The following is a 23,243-nucleotide window of genomic DNA, read 5'->3' as shown; positions in this document are numbered from 1 at the left end:
CATAGCAAGCTACTTCTTAATATATACAAACAACACATTATGACTACAGCTAATCTACTCACACTTATAATTGTTGAAATTAAGTATTAAGATATCTGGTATGGAAACTTACAATAGGATCATTGGCTTATTTGTTTTCCCTATTGAGATAAATAACTTCAGCAAATTTCAGCTTTTTGTCTTTGTTTTTTTAATGGTATGGTACTTTACAGTTTGGAAGTTTTGTCATTTTTAACACTGTAACGGCTCAAAACAACATTTGATAAAAATTTTAAAATAAATTGCTTTTTTATACTTAATAATCAAAATAATGTGAAACGTGGAGTTTGTGTTCTCCTACAGTGTAAGGACTGCAGAGAACAATATGTTGTGCATTTAAGTAAAAGCATCAACACAGGAAAAAATGTATACTGACATTTTTGTATTTTATTTTGCAAAAAACTACAGTTCACAATTACATATTGACTGTCACATAAAGGGAAAGAAATAACCTCCAAAAAGTTTTTTAATGATAATCCTTAAACTATGGATTATGACTTGAGAAAAGGAAGTGAATGGTGTTTTGTTCCTTTGCTTTTACAACAAATAATAGTTTTTCATTGCGTCTTGAACATAAAATATAACATTGAAGTTTTCAAGGGTCCCAAATGATACACGTTTGATTGAGCTGGTATTTTAAGTGGTTAAACTTATAAAAGAAACTGGCTCAGCAAGAAGTCTAAATTAATCCAGTTTTTTGAACAATACTATATACAGTAGAAACAACAATATTTTCTGATGGGAGCACATACACTCTTCTGAAAACTGACAATTTCTTCCAGTTGGTGATTTAGGACTTAAAATGACAGAAAGCAAATGAGGAATAGAAGCAGGGCAAATGTCCTTGGTCAATGCAATGATGGTGAAGGTCCTGAAGGATGCGTGTATTGTACGATAACATCAAAGTTTATTGTACTTAGCTAAATTATTTATCCTAAAGCACCACAGATGTAAATGTTATACAAGGTACATGCCTTGATGGGATATGGACATGCAGTTTAATAACATAAGGAACAATAGGCCTTTGTTTGAAGAAAAAAGTTTAAGTTCATGACTATCCCTATCTCACTTAAATGGTTTAGACAAAAAATTCAAAATAAAATGAATACTCAGTATGCCAATCGCAAAATATTTTTAAAGAAAAAATGGTTTCTTTGCAAAATGAAGCCTGAAAAGAGGGAAGAAACTGAAAAATTAAGTAACTGATTTAGTAACAAATTTCTAGCAAACAAATGAGTACGAACATCAGTTCACTGAAATTGTGTCCCTTGGTCTCCATAATTTATCCAACTGGCTAACATTCTACTGCTATTTGGGGCACCACTATCCGGCTCTTATCCTACCCACAGTATTGTCTTTGTCGAACCCTTATACAACCTAGATCTTGTCAATCTCATCTTTTCAACTTGCTGCATCCCCCCACATTCCCTACCAACACTCCATTAAATACAGAGCCAAAAATAATCCCAGAACACTGTTGTCAATTTTTCCACCAAAATCTTTAGCTCCATAGAAGTTTGTCCTATCCAAAGGCCTCATCTTTAGCCGAACACACAACTATCCTTGTTGGACTTGTCAGAGACCTACTGTCCTCCTCCTGATCCCTGAAAGGAAATCACTTCTTGGCCACCAATACCTCCAACCAAAGCCAACCTAATTCCAACACTGAACCATTCCTCTCAGAATTCATACCACCACCAAACTGTGATACTTCCCCTCTCCCTTTCCCCAACCACTCCTTGGTTCCTTCCAGAAATTCCTTACCTCCACCTTGGCCTCACCATCCTTCCCCCGGTCCTCTCTTAAGAACACCAATTTTTCAGAAGAAGGAGAAGAAGAAAAAGAAGAAGGGAAAGCCCTGCACAGCCTCAAAACATATCCTGACCTTATCATCTTACTTGCAGACAAAGTTTTCTACCACTGTCCTTTTGAATCTCAGTGAGTACCTAGTGGAAGACCTATGCCAGTTGACTGACACCTCCATGTACAAGGGGCATTCAAATGAAACCTGGTCACTGGTGTAAAGTAACGGTAATGATTTTATTAACTTAAAAATGTAGTTATACACAGTACACATACTCAAAAATAGTCACCAAAACTGTTGGCCTATTTATCCCATTGCAACACTAGCCAGTTGATTCCATCCTTGAAGAAGCTAGTAGGCTGCTGTTGGATCCAGGCCTGGAACCAGTCACACACTTTGTCATCTATTGCAAATCAATGTCTGCAAATAGCTTGTTTTAGAGGGCCAAACACATGAAAGTCACTTGGTGAAAGGTCAGACTGTATGATGGATGTTCCAACATTTCCCACTGAAACTGGTAGTGTCATCTTCACTGCTTTGGCTGTGTGGGCGGGTATTATCATGCAGGAGGATAATGCCATTGGACAACATGCCACGGCGTTTCGACTTGATAGCTCTTCTAAGGTACTGTAAAGCAACTCGATGTTGCTGGGCATTGATAGTGGTTTCCCATTCCAGGAACTCTACAAGCAATGGGCCCTTGTGGTCAAAAAAGGAGGACATCATGACCTTACCAGAACTGGTGTGCATGGCCTTTGATTTCCTTGGAGGTGGTGAAGTTGCATGTTTCCACTTCTTGCTTTCCAGTTCAAAACAGTGATGCCATGTTTCATCACCTGTGACAATACATGACAGAAAGCCATGTTCCTCCTCATGATAAAATTGCGGATGACTCAAAGACACATTCGAGTATTGCACAGTTCAGTGGTCAGTTACTGGGGAACCCACTGGGGCACAGATTTTTCAAAAGTTCAAGTGTTGATGCATTATGGTGTGGGAGTTGCCCACGCTAATACCCAGTAACCAATGGATCTCATCCACAATGATTCTGCAGTTGTCCAAAACTAAAGTATTCACTTCCACAACCATGTCCAGTGTTGTGACATGATGAGCCTGTAAAGGACGAGAATCATCTTCCAGTGACTCATGCCCCTCAAGGAATTGTTTGCACCATTCCACAACACTTGAATGATTCGGACTGTACTAACCATACACAGCCTTCATCTGTCAATACAATTCACGGCCTCCAACTCCCTCCACCACCAAAAATCGAATTGGTCCTAATTGTTCCTGCTTGCTTGCTTGCATATTCAGTAGTGGACAGTAGCTTGTGTGACCACCTTCTCTTCAGCTTGAAACCACACTGGCACTAAGCAGCATCAAACAGTATGCACGCGTCAGTCTCTCTACCAATAGATGGTGCCACCATACCCGCAGTTATAAGTTTGCCACGTTTCCTATAAGGCAAATGTAGATGCACTGACAAGGTTTCAATTGAATGAACCCCATATAAACTCGCCAGAGAGATCCCACCCCAGAAGTCTAACATAAGCTCCAGTCTGTGCTTAAAACCTTAGGCCCTTCTCAGAACCTCTCCTCTGAATCCATTTCCATCCTTACCCCTATGACATGCCACACACCCAAGTTCAACATGCTTCTCAAAATCTGCAAACCCAACAATCCTGGATGCTTTATTGTAGCTGGTTATTGTGCCCCCCATTGAAAGAATTTGAGCCTTCATTGGCCAACACCTCCAACCAACTGCCTGACATATACCCTCTCACATCAAAGGTGCCAACCTCTCCCTTCACCATCGCCATCCCACCTCCTGGATCCCTAATTGTCAATGTTGACTACAATTTCCTAACACGAACATCCCTCATACCTATGGTCCTGCCACTACTGAACACTACGTCTCCCATTGTCCTTATGCCTCCAACCCATTATCTCATTCCCAATACACTTTACTAACTGTATCCTAACACAAACTACCTCTCCTGTGAAGGGAAGCTATACAAAGAAGTCCACAGCGCAACTGTGGGCACCCGCATGGCACACTTGTATGTGCCTTCTAGAGGAAACCTTCCTAGCCTTCCAAAACCACAAACCCCTGGTGTAGTTCAGAGTTATCAGTGATATCTTCATGATTTGGGTGCAGGGCCAGGACACTCATCCTCAATCCTTTACAACCTCACACCTTTTCTACTGTTCACTTCACTGGTCCTCCTCAATCTTGTGTGCCACCTTCCTGGACACTGACCTCCCCCTCTCTGATGGCACCATCCACATCTCTGTCCACATTAAACCCACCTACTAGAAGTACGTGCATTTTGATAGCTACCATCCCTTTCATGCCAAAAACTTTCTCTCATACAGCCTGGGCACATGGGGATGACGTATCTGCAGCGACAGAGCTCTCTTGCCCAGTATGCTGAAGGTCTCACCCAGGGTTTCACAGATGGGCACTGTCCACCAGACCTAGTCCATAAACTCCCGTGCCATTTTCCCACACATTGCCAGTCCTCCCACCACCCCCAGGAGCCAACTACAAACGAGTGCTCCCTTCATCACCCAGGACTGAAACAAATGAACCACATTCTTCATCAGGGCTTTGATTGTGTATCATGATGCTCTAAAATGAGGGAGGTGATACCCAAGATGCTTCCCACCAACTATACCACTCTAAATCCCAAGCTGTTGACACAGGGATCAAATTCTTGTGGAAGACGAGGTGCAAGACATGTCCAATCCACCCCCCAGCACTTCCTATTCCATTCCTCTCACAGGCTTGTCCTACCTCTTAAGAGGCCAGGCCACCTGTGAAAGCAGCCACGTCGTATACCAGCTCTACTGCAACCACTGCACAGCTTCTTATACTAGTATGACTACCATCTAGCTGTCCACCAGCATGAATGGCTATAGCCAAACTGTGGCCAGGAGCATAGTAGACCGCACTGTGGCACTACATGCACCTGAACAAAACATTCTAGATTTCAATGGCTGCTTCAAGCCCAGGCCATCTGGATCCTCCCCTCCACCACCTGCTTTTCTGAACGGTGCAGATGTGAGTTACACTTAAAACGCATTCCCACACTCCTGAAATTGTTCTGTTGTCGACCTACAGTAACCTACCCTCCCTGCACTCTCTTCCCAACTGTTTCTGCTCCCTCTGTCCTATCCTTTCCTCCCTGTTCACATCCATTCAATCTAATGGTGCATAACCCTCTCTGCTGATGCACGTGCCTGTCTTTCCCGTTTTCTGCTCCTCATTGCGCCCATTCCCACCACTCCCCTCCACCTACCTGCCTCACAGCCTCCCAACACTGCACCTAGCAGGATTTGTCATGCCTTCATGTAGCTCTTGCATTTTCCACCAGACAGCTCTTCTCGCCTTCTACATGTACCCTGATAACCCTTCCCCTTCCTGGCCCCATTCCAGATTGCTACTTTCATTTAATGTAACAGTTATACACCAGTCCAGGCTGCTGGAGATGTGAAGAGTGCTTGCTCGCATGAATGTGTGTGTGTGTTTTCTGTTCTCAAGAAGGCTGTGACTGAAAGCTAAATGTGTAACAGTCTTTTCATTGTAGCTTTCTGCATCTCAGTGGGTCACCTTTCTGGTGGTTCCATCTGTCCGTTTCCTAATATTGTTGTGACACATTCTTACATTTGTAAGTCTCAATCAAAATAAAATAAAACAGTTAAAGAATTATCTGTTACAAGTGTTACCATAGAAATAATGGACTTCAGTAAAAATCACTCTTTTTTACTATCCACAGTGAAGCTCAGCGATACCATTAGACACATTGAATTATACATACTGTTATAATTAATGTGGGAATAAAAAAAACTGAATGTGATAGATTACTACAGTGTCTTTGCATTATATCTAATGACAAGAAACATGTCTCCATGGTTCACAAAATTCAAGAAATTGTGACTGGATTCATCAAACATACACGTAAAATTATTTTTAAAAAAATTGATGGTTTTGCAGGCCAATTAAAATCAACTTTTACGAAAATGATTTTAAAACCAGTGCTTGGTGGTCATTCTTTACAACTAGCCACAGAAAAACTGAGTGTAGTGGCATAGGACCAACAGTTATAAGCAATTAACACAAAAGGAAATTTTACAAAGATCCTTAGGAAATCAAATTTTATCTGCAGCAGATTACTTTGTTTTGTAATATTAATGTCACCAAAGTTAACATTTATTTAATTTCTGAAGAGGCTGTTAATCATTCACTTCTAACCTTGCACAACACTTTGCAGAATGTCAGACAACTCTTGGAACCAGAGGTATTCATAGTTTTAAACCAGTTAACAGATGGAGCATTCAGTTCATTATTATTTTGCAAGTTCACCCTCTGAAACCTCTATGTGCATGTAGAAGATCTTACCAATAAGGAGATTATTTATCAAGTAGAAAGTCTAGTCTGCAGTTTTTGTTTGTGAGCCATGCAGGCCAAGGCTGCAAAGATGCAGAGGTAAACTTGGATATTGCCATTCACATTTATGTAGTATATGCTTACCTTTCTATTCTCTCTCTTCCACAGCCCTTCATTCTATAATTCACTGACTACAACAGCTTATTGCTAGAAGTGCTCTGTAATTTGAACCTTGGCTTGTAGTTAATTATTATTTCCATAGCATTCTCTCTCTCTCTCTCTCTCTCTCTCTCTCTCTCTCTCTCTCTCTCTCTCTCTGATGAAGGCATGGAACATATTTTTCTCTGTGTGCCAGCCACTGTGGCTGAGCATTTCTAGACACTTAAGTCTGGAACTGCACTGCTGCTGGGGTCACAGGTTGCCTTGGGGATGTCCTTAGGTTAGTTAGGTTTAAGTAGTTCTAAGTCTAGGGGACTGATGACCTCAGATGTTAAGCCCCATAGTGCTTAGAGCCATTTTTCTCTGTGTCATTCATTGTGTGATTACCATATAAATATGTAAATGACTCCTGCAATGATTTGTTAATTGTGATTCTGTGGATGGCAAAATAGTTTATCAGTAATGTCAAACTAATTCAAAAATGGTTGCAGGGTGGTAGGGAGCATGGAGTTCCAATTCTCATATCTGAACTAGACCCTGATGGACCTGCAGCAAGATGTGGCAACCTATATGTAGGTGATGCAGTGCTGTGTGTTAATAGTATTGATCTCAGACAGGTATGTCTACGCCATATTTTTTATTGGGTAAGAGCTTTTAATAGAGAAAAATTGTTTTATGTTTAAATGTGATAGTCTGGAAACTGAGACACTATTATTGTCACTTTCTTATACTCTGGTGTACTTTCATTCCTTATAAATTCGAGCAAGAGAATTTCAAATGGAAATTTTACTTATGAGTAATTGCAGATGAAAGGGTTGTTTGGTCATAATTAGTAACTACTGTTCATTGGAAATAACAGTACAATTTTGTCACCACTACTGTCATTGTTCGCAGGTATCTTCTATAGATCTCCATTGATGTGAGTTTCATGAGTCATGTACCTAATACTGAATTTGCTATGCATACCAATTAAATGGTTCCTTATGTGGGTACCCCAACAATGAGAGGACATAGCATAGAATGTATTTTTAAGAGGTGTAACACTTCTGTTACCATTCCCAAGTACTAAAAATTTTCAAGGTCTGATTTTTAATGTGATATTCCACCAAAATAATGGGATAATTGCACTGTTTCAAAAGTTATGTGATAACAAGAAGCATGATATGCCTTTTACTTATCTTTTATATTGGGTTTGTTTTTCTTGAAGCTTTATTGCAGGGTGATGATTTGTAGTTTCCATTCTTGTCCTGGATTTTTCTTAATTTGTGTATGCGTCAGTGAAATTAGTGATGTTACAGTTTTGTTGGAAATTAATTTCTTCAGAATTTTTTATGTTGGCATTATTTTATTTAATCTGAGCTAAAACATTTGATTTTTAATCACAAAATTGAACTTTATAATTACACTCGTATGTTGTCATTCGAGAACTGTGGCTTTTTGATACAGGATCCCACCAAAATTTGTCACAGATATTTATAGTTACCAATACATAACAAAGATAGTATACAAGACCGTGAGAACTCCAGGTAGGAATATCAGTAATGCAGGAAGAGACAGATTGCTACTTATTGTAAACATTACACATTAAGTTGTGGGCAGACACAATTTAAAGACATTTACACATAAGCTTCAGTACCCACCTTTTGTTGGAAAAAGAGCACACATAACTGCCATAGGCTGTCTTATTAATCTGTATTCAAATGTCCATAAATAAAAATGAAATAATTACTTGGAACATTTCATATTATGATTAGAAAAGTATTCTATTTTCTTTTGTCAATAGCCTTTTGGATGTGGTACAGACACTTGCATAAGCATTATGTATACAACTGCTACTCCAGAATGGACAGTCTAATGACATAAGCAAACTCTACACATGAAAAAGACAAAAGTAGCTGATAAATATCACTTTGCTTTGACAAATGGAGGGTCTGATACCTAACAAAACGAACTCGCATACCTCAAACTGACACCTCTAGAAACATTACTGAGGGCTATCTAGGAAGGAAACTTTGTTTGGCTGCAATAAAGTAACTTATGTGAGAAGTCTTCTTTTGACAGACTTGTATAATTTTTCTATGTAATCCCCATTCAGATTTAACTATTTGTCACCCTCTCAACCTAGTTATTTAAGCTCTTTGCATAAAATTCTAAGTTCCATGAAGTATTTGTCACTTGCCTATATGAGATCATTGCTGGCTACTGAATGACAACCATAGAAACATTTTTCCATTCATCCTTAAACTCATCATTAATGTAAAAGATCCTAATTTATTACCTTTGAGCTATATACACCACAGATTTTGTGGTGAATTTTAACAGCTTGAGATTCTTTAGCCACTAAACATGGTATTAAGGAATGGATTTCGCATTTGGTGGAATTTTCAATTGCAGTGCTCATTTAGAACAACTGTTGTAGTTGAACCAGCATTCATGTGACTTTACTGCTACCATAACTCTGTTGTCCCCTCACTGTTTCCTGCTCCACAGCTTCACACACTACATCAAAATCGGGGTGTTGCTTTCCAGATAGTTCTCTTATGTTTTTGAAAGGCTTGACAGTGGGTGCTAGACACAAACACAGATAATTGTGTATGAGGTGTATTAGCTGCTGATCCTCATGATTATTAAAGTAAATGTCCTGAAAACAAATTGTGTCCAATACTAATGGTTATCTTGCAGTGGAAAAAATTCTGATGATGACTCATTACTATTTAAACACTGTTTTATTTATATTCTAGACATGCTGACTTTTAGTTCCTGAATTCATTGTCAGTTACTGTGATTGTTGATTATACTATCTCCAGAATCATGGAGTCAGTAGGCTACAGTATGTGATATTCCTTAGTGGACAAGTACCACATTTGAGAGTCCATGAAAAGTTATTGACCTATTTCGGAGGGTGAGTTAGGAGGAACATGTAGAAAACACTGGAAGAGTGCATGTTTGTGGAGAATAAAATTGTTAGGTGAAAGGTTCAGGAATAATTCAGTTCCAGTGATTATTTTGTGTCCATGTACAGTGAGCCTGTTTTTAACAAATAACTGGAACCATTAGTTAAACAGAGAATATAACTTCATTAAGAAATCATGGCAGTGTTTGCCATAAATTTGCACCTCCTCTTTTGGTGCTTTGACATTTGAATGACATAATATAAAAGTCAGCTGTCTTACCATAATCTGTGGCATTTATGGTATTGGATTAACAATTAATTAATTAATTGATTAATTAATTAATTGTGTAGCATTGTTTCATTATAAGCCTTGCATTGCTTTATGGCCTATTGATTTTTGTCCATACTATCACTTTGCCACTGTGTCAGTGAAATGATTCATGGAAAGGTGTTTGTCTGTTTCATGTTCTCTCCCTCTTCTAGGTATATATGTATGAAGGTAAATCAAAGTAAAACAAAAGTAAAGAGAATTAGCAGAAATGAGAACAGTGAGAAACTTGACATCAGAATTAGTGATCATGAAGTAGCTGAAGTTAGGTAATTCTGCTACCTACACAGCAAAACAACCCATGACAGATAGAGCAAGGAGGACATAAAAAGCAGATTAGCAGTGGAAAAATGGGCATTTCTGGCTAAGAGAAAGCTATTAGTATCACACATAGGCCTTAATTTATCTCCACAGACTTGGTGAGGAAAGGAATGCATGGAAAACACTGACTGGAAGAAGGGACAGGATGGTGGGAAATCTGTTAAAGCATCAGGGAATAACTTACATGGTACTAGAGGGGAAACTTACATGGTACTAGAGGGAGCTGTAGAGGGTAAAAACTGTAGAGGTAGACAGATACTGAAATACATCCAACAAACAATTGAGGATGTTGTTTGAGAAGAAAAGGTTGGCACAGAAGTGGAATTCATGGGTGCTGCACCAAGCCAGTCAAAAGACTGATGATTCAAAAAACCACTTCTAAATCCATGATTATGTGTTTTGACACGGTGGAGTTACATTGCTGACTGGACAATCAGTACTGGCTTGTGCATGCATAAGTCACCTCCAGAAAAGCAACTGCTTTTGGTTTGGGTTGATTTTCTTAGCAATTCTGCTGTTAGCAAAGTACTATGTCATTCTGCAGGGCAGTAAACAAGAGATAATGTCTGCTGCAGTTTATTTGAATACAATTAGATGCCAATATCAGTTACATAATGTTATAGAACATGTCACATCATACCCTAAAATTTTTCAAATAAAATCAGAAAATATCACACTAAACTCTTTAATTCCAGAACAAATATAAAGTTAAACAAAAATAAATTTGCCCAAGGAAAGGGGACAATATTTACCATGTCTTACTTGTAGAAACTATCCCAGAATTTTCATAGAGTGATTTGGGGAACAGTAAAAAACCTGAATCGGACAATTGTGTCAAATAAGCCATGAATCCTTTATACGAGGAAAGATTTTTCTATCTTTGAATTCATTTTGGTGGGTTATAATTGTAACATCATTAGCAAATAGACCTAAATTACTTGTACATGGACAATACAGTCTACTATTTCATTCATTCTAGTGAATTACTTTCCAATAACACAGTGAAATGTGTCTAAAATATCACTACAGGGAAAAGAATCTTATCAGGAGAAAAGTCTAAAAATCCTGTGGTTTCTCATACACTGTTTCATAGATGTCCATGGGAAATAATGGTCCCAGTGTAATGCACGCTATTTTGGATGTATCTCAAAATGTGCTCATCACATAAAACATTGATCATCTGTGCCATATTCTTTTAATAAACATTGCTGTTTCCCCTAATCAAGTACACATTGTCAGACATGCATCTCACGAGTCGGTAGGTGCGCTTTGGTACCAGTGAAAGATCATTAGCTTGTGAAACAGTGGCGTACCGTAAGGCCTGTGAATTAACAGCACAAATGGTCTGCTTTTGGTCTAAAACTTTTCTTTTTGTGTGAAAGGATATACTTCGATATTATCACCTTAATATTTGCATTCAGCTCCTGCAACGGCTTCTAAATGTGTCCCCTCTACAAAAGTGCCGTTGCAACTTGCCCTGATCTTTTCAGAATTCCTACTAGTATTGATAAGTAGGTGCTCAGTTGAAAAATTACACTCCACTGGCATTTTGTATTTACTCATTCTTTGACTGACCAGTGAATGTTTGAACAGTGACTCTCCATGCCTTGGATTTTCACTGTGTGTGTTCCTGGAAACCCTGCTGGATTTTTCCTGCACAAATGTAGCAAAATTATGTACCTTTCTTTATAATGCAATGTGTTGATTTACTATAAATGTGTGTATTTGGTTCATATAGCATGGTTTATGAATAAGCTTGATTAATGAAAAATTTCTTTGACAGGCTTGCCACCAAGAGGCTGTGGAAATCCTATCAGCCCAAACGGGTGATATCATTCTTGAAGTGCAATATGTATCAACTGAAGACAGTGATGAAGACAACTCTCTGGGAGAAGATTTATATGGATTCCGGTAAATAACCTACTTAAAATATGTGTACTCTGTTAAAGGATAACAGATATGTTCAGTAGATTATGTACAATAGCAATAGAAAATATTGTGACTGTATTTCTGAAACTGTCTACATGTTTTTGATAGATTTAGTATTTTCGTATCTCCCCTCATAACAAAATATTGTAATATATAATGACAAAATTGACCATGTATTATGCACTAAAATTTTTAGAAGCCAGTCTCACGTATTGCCTGCTCTTCTAATTATGGACAAATTAAATTAACTGTCAAGTTCACAAATAATTGTGTTAACTGCATACTTTTGAAATCAAATTAGTAATGCAGTAGGAAATGTACCCAAAAAAATCATAGACTGGCCCACTGGTAAAGATCAAAATTAGACATTTCTTAATTAATGATTCTAACAACACTATTTCACAAATTTTATTTATACTGTTTCTTTACTGTAAAATATTGTAACACTTCTAATTTACTTTCCTTATTGCGAGTTCCGCCGTGCTTTCTGTTAGGCAGCACGTGATCTGTAGCTGCATGCATTGCTGACCAGTACTTGCCTTATGGAGGCAAAACATTTAGCACAGCAGATGCACAGATTTAAAAGTAATAGTACACAACACAATCCTAGCTTTTGGAGATGTTAGTTCCTTCTGTGGTAAAGAAGGAGGGATAAGTTCTGGAAGATTAAACAGGAATGACAAAGCCTTATTTTTTCACCTTTCAAAAAGTTCAATTCCCACGCCATTATTTTGTTCCAGTATAAAATGTGTGCAACATTTTAGCCAAATCAAACAACTGAGTGAAAATCTACAATGACCCAGAAGTTCTGAATTTTTCACTCTGAACATCATTTCCAGATAACTGTTTATTTCAGGTAATTGTTTTTTCACTTTTATTTGAAATTAGTTTTAGGCACCAGTAATGGATAATAATGTGAGTTTTCATTAACTTAATTAACAAGTGAGCTTTGTTTCCAGTAATACATGATTTTTCTGTTACTAAGATAAGATGGAAAAAATAACAAATATTCTCCATATGAACTATGTTGACTGATTTTTCATAAATAATTGTAGGTTAACTTGCACTGTTGTTATGAGACTTATACTATAAGTAAAAGACAAGTTCATAGAAAACAGTTATTTTAGTACCAAAAGTTTTGTACACTAATGGTTACTTTTCAACATAATCACCGAAAAGATTGATACATTTATCGTACCTGTGGACTAGGTTTGCAATATCCTCTTCAAAAAATGTTGTCGCCAATGATTTCAAATGAGCATTGACATTGTTTTGAAGATCTTCATTGGTTTGAAACTGCTGCCATCCTAGCCACGTCTTCAGTTCAGGGAAAGGTGAAAGTCACTGGTTGCTAAGTCAGGACTGTATGGCGGATGATTGAAAATGTCCCATTGAAATTGTTCAAGGAGCTGTTGGGTTGTGCCAGCAGTGTGTGGACTAGCATTGTCATGGATCAACACAATTCCTGAAGTCAGCATTCCTCTTCGTTTATTTTGAATGGTTCTCTGCAAAAGTCGTAAAGTTTCACAATAAGCAGCTGCATAGATAGTGGTTCCAGGCTGCATAAACTCTACAAGCAACATCTTTTCGGTCCTAAAACACTGTAGCCATAACCTTTCTGTTGTTGACTGTTTGTTGAATATTTTTGGTTTGTTTGGTGAATTTGGATGTATCCATTGTTGTCATTGTCGTTTTGTTTTTGGCGTGTCTTATTGGATCCAAATTTCCTCTCCAGTAACAATTGATTTCAAAAAGTGTGCTCCTTCATCGTGATAACGGTCAAGGAAATTCAAAGCTGATGACATTCGGTGACTTTTGTGGGCACCCGTCAATATTTTTGGAACCCAGTGACACAAAATTTTTTGTAGCCTATATGTTCAGTAACGATAGAGTGTAAGACAGATCTTGAAACATCTGGAATTTCCATAGACAAAGCAGTTATGGTGAACCTACAATTTTCTGTAACCATTCTGTCAACTTGTTCAACAAGGTCAGCTGTAACAACAGACATGCGTCCTTGGCCCCTTCATCATGCACGTCATTTTGGCCATCTTTAAACTTTCGGCACCATTCATGCACAACATTGTCAGTAATGAAGTTATCACCATACACTCGGCTCATTCTCCGATGAACTTCTGCTGCACTATTCCCTTTTACTTGCAGAAACTGAATTACATTTCATAATTGACACTTGGCGGGAGCAACAATGAAGGCAGTCATGTTTATGTCGCTTGAGGTCGGCAGTGGCGAAGTGTGTAGTGTGAGAGTTGTGCAGTAGCCTACAGTGCATGTCCACTTTCTGCTGCTTGCATAGTGTCTATACTAAACAATGGGAGGTTGAAAAAAAAAACAAAGCCATCATATTATTATTATTATTATTATTATTATTATTATTATTATTATTATTATTATTATTATTATGTTCTCTTTGTAGGTGATTTTTCAGTTGTTGTTCCAAACAATTTGTGTTATCTGTAGTGTGGCCTTTCTAGGTTTGTAAAATAGCATTAGCTTATTCTGGTAGTTCATCATAGAAATTAAGAAATCATTTTATATCTCTGTTATTAGCTATATTTCCAAACAAGTCATTGTAGTCAAAGTACTTTCAAGTCAAAAAATTGTAAACCTTTTTCCTAAAACTTAAGAGCCATAAATCTAAAAAAAATGGAAGCACAGCATTAATGATCCAAAGAGTTTCTGTTTCATGGCATTGATAAATTAGTCAAAGTCTATGATGAAAAGTAAGGTTTACAAATATACTGGACTTGAACTGCAGACAAGATTTTTTTCTCTCTTCACAACAGTTACACATCATGGACTTGCATTCGGAAGGACGACTGTTCAATCCTGTCTCCAGCCATCCTGATTTAGGTTTTCCGTGATTTCCCTAAATTGTTTAAGGCAAATGCCGGGATGGTTCCTTTGAAAGAGCACGGCCGATTTCCTCCCCAATCCTTCCCTAACCTGAGCTTGCGCTCCGTCTCTAATGACCTCGTTGTCTACGGGACGTTAAACACTAACCACCACCATTTACACATCAAAAAGATTGAGTGACCTCCATGGTTGCTGCAGATAAAAAACACAAGGAAGACAGATCATTGAAGTCCACGGCATTGTAAACTGCCAGGAGCGACAGGACTTATGAAGAAATGGAACAGCGTTTTACCATTCATCTGCTTGTTACAGCAAAACCAGATAATTTAACCTCAGTGACTCAAGAGTTAGTGTTGCAGTATGATGGAAATAAGCTCCCACCATAGAGAGCTGTTGAAAAGATTGATAGGATGCAGTAATAGTATCTTCAGGAGAAGAGCAAGCCATGGCTCCTTACTGAACAGTTGAAAATTGGATTATAATCCACAAAATTTTGAAGCTTTTGTGGCCACTTGTTGGCAATTCCAAGGTGAAAGCCCTGCTTCAGGCACTGTATTGAGATACAACAGCAAGAAATTCAGGTTGACTAAACAGTTCCAGTACAATTGTAAAGAAAAAATTGTTTGGTCATGATCTCTTGTACTTCCCTTACTGTCGCCACATTTTAGTTAGTTTAGAGAAGCTTTTTTGATGCTCTGGTCCTGACATGATGCTTTCCAAAAGATTCAGAGAAAACCTTGGCAGAAAACAACAGTTATATTTACATAACTGGCAGCATTGTAGTATATGATGGCATCTGCTTTATTATTCTTGGATTGCTTGAAAACTACTTCCCCACACTGAAATAACAGCAAAATGGTTACAGAGAACTTTTGGAGCTAAATAACTGTTTTTAGAACAACAGGATATTGTTTTTTATTTCATTAGTTGTAAGCCTATCCTGTTGTATGACAAAGGCATTCAAGAACTTGATCTATTTCAAGATCATTTTCAATTATGGGAGGAATAACTCTTTAAGAAAAAGGTATATTTTTCTTGCTCAAATTTATGTACACACTTTATCATGAGTTCCTATTAATGAGTCAACCAAAAACCATCAAAATATTGATTGGATAATTGATAAGGTTGCTGTGATAAGATTTTACAACTATCTCTGGTACATAGTTCATGAATCTGAGACTCTGTTCTTAGGTATGTTGTGGCAACTATAGTAAAAGCTATGCGGCAACCAGATGAAGCTTAACAAGATGGAAGGAAGGAGACGGCTGAACACACATTAGTCTGCTTTGAAGAGATTTTGTATTTTGTACAGACTTTTAGTTCTCATCTTTTGCCACATTCGGTACAAAAACTTTCTTCAGGAGATTGTGCATCATAACTGACTTCTGCGCACAAAATCCCTTCACAATGAAGCAATGCTCCTTGTTGTAACAGTGGAATTGGAAAAAAAATCAGAAAAGAGATTCATACTCGAACAATATTACAGGAGTAATCTCACAAAAGATGAAACTGAGGAATAATTTGTTTCCCAAATGGTTGCTGGAGAACACACACAGTATACAGCTGCTACCATATTGTTTCTTAGGAAAAAAATAATCTTAGATATCTGTTTGCTCACATCATGTTTTAGTTCAATAGAAGTTGTAAATAAAAATACATTTCTGTTAGAGAAATATTGCGTATTATTAAATAATATATAATTTTTCTTGAATTTTTCACATTTTCAGGAAATTTTGGATTATATTATGTGGTAAATTATGTTCAGTTTTTTTTTTATGTCAGTCCCACCCATGTGTACCTCTCCTTGTAAGAATAAAAGAGCAAATGATGGAAATGGAGAAGAGATAACACTTGTGAATGAACCTGATCAAAGCACATACTACTTTCAGGGCAGTTAAGAGGACACCTAACAATTGTCAGATTGAGTGGAAATTTTATGCAGACTGTTTTATGTAGTTGGTTGGAAAAAGGATAAGGAGTAGAAGCTGCAAACAGTTACCTTTCTGAAGAATATCATAGCTAAATTTATTATTTTACAAGTTTTATTCATAATGTCTCTTCACTGTACAACATTTTGTAACTCTTATTTGTGATGATTGGAGTGAAAATGGGTGACACATAAGCTATAAATGAAGCTGCCATGAAATAAACAACCTGTAAGTGATGCCATGTAAAAATAATTGAGAAGAAAGTATATAAGTGGACTGGTGACATTAACCTACTAAGGGTGGGGGTGTAAGTATGGAAGACTTTGGTCTAAATTATAAATATAAAGCGTTTGGAACAGTTTAAACCAGAATTGGAGATAATCAAGTTTTGTATTATATTAATACTGCAGTGAATTTGCAAAAGTTTTTTTCTGTATAATTTATATACTGATTTTGTATTTTTTAAGTGATCTAAATAAACTAAGTTTGGTTTTGCAATATATATACAGGTTTCATTGTTATTCCTAGCTAATATAAGATCAAGACAAATAAATAACTGGGCAGTGGCATGTAACCAGCTAATTTTATTTAATAATCAATCAAAATGTTGTTTTCTTGCACTTACACCAATCATAGAAATAATGTCTATGATTCATTATCTGTTGATTTTATTTTACTCTATTGGTGTTAAGACAGATTTGTGTGCATTGAAAGTTTATGAAAATTGAATCAAAATTGTCATAAATTTTGAGCATATTCTCCTCTTACACTATTCACAATTATAGTGCATTTTCAGATTACTGAAAATACTTGTGCAAAATAAAATGTTTGGTATACATGTCATTTTAGATAGATGGCAGAGCATGTATCCCATAAATAAGGATCACGAATTTCAGCTGCACAACAGATGTTGACATTGACCAAATAAATTTTTAAACATGCATCTGAGACAAGATTATGCAAATGAGACCAAATAATCATAAGAAAATTGATACAACAGTTAATGAAACTTCCTGGCAGATTAAAACTGTATGCCAGACTGAGACTCGGGCTTGGGACCTTTGCCTTTTATGTACAAGTGCACAACTCATGACCCTTTACTTAATGTCTGCCCAAGAATCCAGAAAGCTGTAGGTAGTAAATTTTTCCCTCTTTGGCTACAGTTTTGTTGGGAGTCATGAACCAGAAGTTGCAAAAAAAGTAGCCAATGTAGTAGAACAAGACAATAGTTTTATCAGGATACACTGTTTAGAAAAGTGAGATCCCACATCCATATTTATTATAGGCTTACTGAGAGCTAGTTACAACACAATTTACAACAAATTGACCATGATGATACATCATATCTTTTATATAAGTTTCCTACAAAATCATGAATGATAGAATGCAAACATTGGAATAAGTTTTGCAGTCTTCAATGCCAGAAGATGGCATATACATAAAAACAAGGAAGCGGAAGCTGTTGTCATTGAGGTTCTGTATTCAATTATCCTTATAGAGGGTAAACCTATGCAAAGTTTTAGATAATAATTTGACGGCATTGGTTTTATCTGTGGAGAAAATACTTGAGTAATTTGCACTGGTACAAGTTTCTTCCACTTACATCTTTATCAGTTACATTTGTTTCTTTTCGTCTTTTTAGCAATATAAGGAAACAGGGTCATTTTAAGTTTTCCAGTACATAATATGTTTAAATTGTGTGATCTCCTGCAACAGCCCTCTAAAGGCAGACATATTCACTGTATTTAATTATAAGAAATTAATGGGACAAGTCAATAAAGTTTCACACAGTATGTTTCATTATTTGATGATTACAACAGAAATGAAATAACTTGAAAAATACCTTGTTGCAGGTACAGATTTTTTGATGATGAGGTTCTAGATGGAAGCGATCCTGTCACCCTGCATCCATTACAGAATGGTTATATCAGCTATAAAAATAATACTGATTGTGCGTTAATAACAACACCTACTGCACCAAGGACACCAGAATCACCAAATGAACAAAACAGGTGAATGAATTTACTGGCAGAAGGTTAATAACTGCATTTTCGTACTTACTAAAGAATAAAAGCAGACCCTGAGAACGAATGTTATACATTAAAACTTCGTTTATATGTTTTTCAATGGACTATAGGAAAAAGTATAAGTGTGAAAAATGTATATATGAAATATAGCACCATTCTATCAAATTAATTGGTAACAAAAATGAACAATCCAGTAAATAAAAAGTTACATTCTACATAATGTTATACAGGCTTACTAGGTACCATACTGAACAAAGATATAAAGAAAAATGTAAACCTCTACACAGAAGAAAGTGTCATTTTGTAAAAAAAGTTGATAATTTTTGCTCGTTTTTTCTTTGATGTGGCAACAGCGTACACTGTACTCTCAAAACGGAATAACTCTGTCATTATTTTGTCAGAAAGACTGTGGCAGATCACAAATTGTTTAATTATTTCTAATGCATTTACTGCATTGTTAAACATCATGGAGGAATGCTGAGGCTCTTCTGTGTCATCCTCATCATCAGTTTCTTCCTCGTCCAGGTCCTGCGATGCACATTGAACTATCTCAGTGGTAGTCATGGGTTCTGTAGTGACGAGGTTTTATCAACGTTCACATAATCCTCAAATGATGCCTGTTCAAGTTAATTCCATTCATCATCATTAAGTAAATATCATCAGTGTGATCATTTCCACCATGATCATGGACTTCATTTCCAAATCCGACTTTTCAGAAACAATTCCGAATGGTATCGTCTGAAACAGTGCAGTGAAGCTTCAGTGTAGTACATTGCTTATCAGAAGAAACAAAGTCATTAATAATTTTTCAAAGTGTTCTTTGGCTCTGGTAGCACAACATGAAATAAATGGCAAGTAAAACTCTTACCTGTAAAATGTTTGTTTTCATTTCTTACTTTTTTTCAATGTTTACACACCTGATGGCATGCTGCACAAACATTTTGCAATAATGCAGCTTGAAATTATGTATTACTCCAAAGTCAAGTGGCTGGGGCTCACTTGTGCAATTTGCTGGAAAGAATTTCATAGTCACATTTCTCAAACAGGAAGTAAGGAAAGGATGGGCTGCTGCACCCATTTTTGCATCGACATGTCAAAGGTAGCTTTTGAAAACTTTTGTCATAATCCATGATTTCTTGTTACTGGTGTATTTTGTGGGAAATGTGACAGTGTTCTTAAAACAATGGGGCATGGCAAATTTGCTGATCGCAAGTGCGGGGAGTTTCTCACTCCCATCACTATTAGCACATAACAGCACTGTTACACGTTGTTTACTTTGTTTTCCTCCATGGCAGTTCTTGGGTTTGAATGCCACTGTGTGTCAGACATTATATTGTAAAACAAGCCTGTCTCATCTGCATTGAAAATGTTTTTAGGAGCATATTGGGATGTCAGTTCTTTCAAATGGTTTTCCTTCCAATCTCTCACTGTTTCGGGATCAATTCTTTTGCTTTCTCCACATACTTTCTGACAGCTGATGCCATGTCTTATCTTAAATTTGTGCAGCTAACCTGATGAAGCAGTGAAATTTTCCCCACCGAGCTGAATTGCAAAATCCTTTGCTTTTTCACAAAGCATTGGCCCACTAATAGGAAGGCCTTCTGCTCTATGTTGTCTGAACCACTGCAACAATCTATCTTCCATGCCCTCATATTTCCTGCCCTAGATGCATGTCTGCTTACTAGTAGAAATTCCGAACACACATGCACTATCTTCAATCTCCTTTGCCTTTGCTACTATAGAATTTAAAGTAAATGCAGAAATTCCTAATTCCTTAGCAATATCCACTCACTTTCAATTATTGTTTTCCTTCACAACTCTAAAAATTTATAGCTTTTCATCAATAGTTATGCTTTTCTTTTTTCTTCCACTCATGTTACCAGTTCTCAAAATAATTAGAAATACAGTAATACAGTACTTTAGCCTATACAGTATGAGGTGTGATGTGTTTCGTGATTCCCGAGTGACACGCAACAATTCTTGTCCAGTTGTGCCATAGTTCAGCAGAAGTCATGTAATTTTAGGAAAACAAATGAGTTCTACACCCACTACCAGCCTTCCCTATGGCTGTCACCACTTGTGTAGTAGTAAGCTTCATATGTTGTACTGTACTTTCCAATACTGTACAATCTCTGTGTAACATCTGGTTTTTGTGATGACTCTATAATTGCAGTTTATACTGTTGTTGTGTATCTGTCACATTAAAAATTAAGTGTTATTGTATTCAGATGCTCGAGACAAAGAGATTTTCATGTTGTCAACCGCAGTGCTGTGTTAATAGATGGAGTTTAGGCCAGTATTATGCTATCAAATTTTCTTTCACAATGATCTTTGACGTGGTGCAAAAAGAGGCATTTCACTGTCATCAAATATTTCCTCAAAGTTCCTTCATAATGGCCGATAACAACTTAATACTATTCTCTGCAGTTTAATTTTACTTACAGAATCGGCGGTGTAGTGTGCTGATATTAGCAACACCATCTTCATATAATGCAAAAGTTTTGTTATGAAATGTTCATTTTATGAGTATAACTAATTTACTGAGCAGACAAGGGTTCATACAAGAATCTGTAAACCATAGAGCAAGAACAGCTTTAACTATTTACTTTGTGGTGAAATGAATCCCCAGCAATGAATGGTCGTTGCCAACATCAACACACTAAGTCACTGATGCCCTAAGTAAAATTATACATAGTCTGCAGTTGTATGCACTGCAATTGAAATTGTCATTCCATTTGCAAGAGAAAGAGAAGAAAAGAAAAGATACTTGGGTTAAGCTGTAAACTTCATGGCGAGATGCAAAAGATACACAACAAAATTTGCTTCAGAAGCTGCAAGCCGAAGATGTAAAGTTGCATGAAAATCTGTTTGGGAATGGACGAAACTGCATTTCAGTATGTGCTCAAGAAAGTGGCTCCTCATATTATGAAGCTAAACACTCTCCTCAGAAGTGCTACATCAGCAAAAGACAGACTTACCATAATACTGCGATTTGTAGCTACTCTAGTTTATAGTACCGTTATAGCACACTAATGCTGCAGTGCACATTGACGAAAATAATACCAGAAATGTTTGAAGCTATTTATAACACACGGGAGGAGGAATACATGAAGGCAAATAAATTTAATACATACTGCAGTCATGAAAAATCTACAGAAGTTGTAGATTTTCTCCTTTATATTCTGGGGGGTATATCCTGGCCATACTTCAAGGCTAATAGCATCAGCAATTTTTTTGTAGCTTTCACTTTTTATTCTGTTTTTGTACTCGGGATGTCGTAAGCTACACAGTGGTTCATCAGCCTTGAATATTTCTGTCAATTTCGTTATATATGCGATGCACCATGTAAATCTGGGAGTCATATTGATAAACATTGTGTGTCAGACAGCTGCAGCAATGCTAGTGCTCCACGTGGTTAATTTCTCCATGCAATAAAACATAAGGTGAATGCTTCCTTTGATAAAACATCTAAGGGGGGGCGCTAGATTTTATCAAAGAAAATTTGGCCAATGCCTAATTTTGACAAAGTTCCTTATTACACTATCAAATTTTATTATAGTCTAATATCGGCCTTACCGATCCACTTCCCGGCAACCAAAAACTTATAAATGAAGTTTTACTTTATATAGATTTATTATTACTGTTACTGACAGTGAACTAATGCAGGGTATTATTTCTGCCACACAAGTAAGATTGTATGATTTATGATTTTTGTTGTGGCAGGTCATGACCTCAAGTATTCAGCTATACATACCAGGAGTAATGTAATAGTATCTTGAAATATTATTGGCACTGTGATTGCGTGGAACTAACTTAAAACGTATTATAAATTGTTATCTTTTGTAGTCCCTAAAGGGACAAGAGCTTGAATACAAAGATTTAGTGTGAAATTGGCAAGATTTTTTGCTCTCTATTGGTGTAATTAAATAATTCTTCAGTCTGCTTTATTATTCCGCTATCCACTGAACCCTCACCTAATTGTGCCACATAACAAAAATAGTGACAGAAAATTACAATGAACAACTCGTTGATTATACATTCCAGTTACACATGATATATTATAATCTTGCCAGAAATACAATATATGCAGTTTTTAAATAACCAATGACCAGATAAGTCTGCAGTTTAGAGTAATATTAGATAATGAAACTAAACTTTATTTGAAATGGAATTACTCAGAAAACAAGTGTGGAGAATGCTTATCTAGGTGTACATAAAGGCAGTTCTGTGTTACATGTAGTGATACAAGGGATGAGGATTAAGCGTTATGTTTAATGGCAACAGAGTAAACAGGCAAATTGTGGAATTTATTGTGACTGTTTGTTCTGGGGAGCTATTGCATGAGGTGGTAGGAATGGAGGGGAACAGGTTGGACTCATGTGAAAATGTCAGATGATGAGCCTAAGGATGTGACCAGTTACTGAAGTTTGTAAGTGAAGGTGTTGGCATAAATTGCCCACTCACTAATCACTGCAGTTCATCACTACAATGGTTGGGGCTTTATCTGCAAGTAAGGTGTAAGCTATGGTCTTTGACAAGTAATTAAAATGT

General features: G+C 36.9%; 1 protein-coding gene across 1 annotated transcript in view; it reads left to right on the top strand.

Moving 5' to 3' along the window:
- Positions 1-23,243, top strand: part of LOC126284775 (uncharacterized) — a 652,584-nt gene that overhangs the window by 615,509 nt on the left and 13,832 nt on the right. Inside the window, exons 6-8 of the mRNA XM_049983936.1 lie at positions 6,884-7,009; positions 11,718-11,845; positions 18,519-18,677. Coding sequence (XP_049839893.1) covers positions 6,884-7,009; positions 11,718-11,845; positions 18,519-18,677 — 413 coding nt within the window. The remainder of the gene's footprint in view (positions 1-6,883; positions 7,010-11,717; positions 11,846-18,518; positions 18,678-23,243) is intronic.

The sequence above is a fragment of the Schistocerca gregaria genome, chromosome 8 (genome assembly GCF_023897955.1).
Source record: "Schistocerca gregaria isolate iqSchGreg1 chromosome 8, iqSchGreg1.2, whole genome shotgun sequence".
Taxonomy (NCBI): Eukaryota; Metazoa; Arthropoda; class Insecta; order Orthoptera; family Acrididae; genus Schistocerca; species Schistocerca gregaria.
The sequence above is the reverse complement of the archived record's forward strand: the minus strand, read 5'-3'. Positions and strand labels throughout refer to the sequence as shown.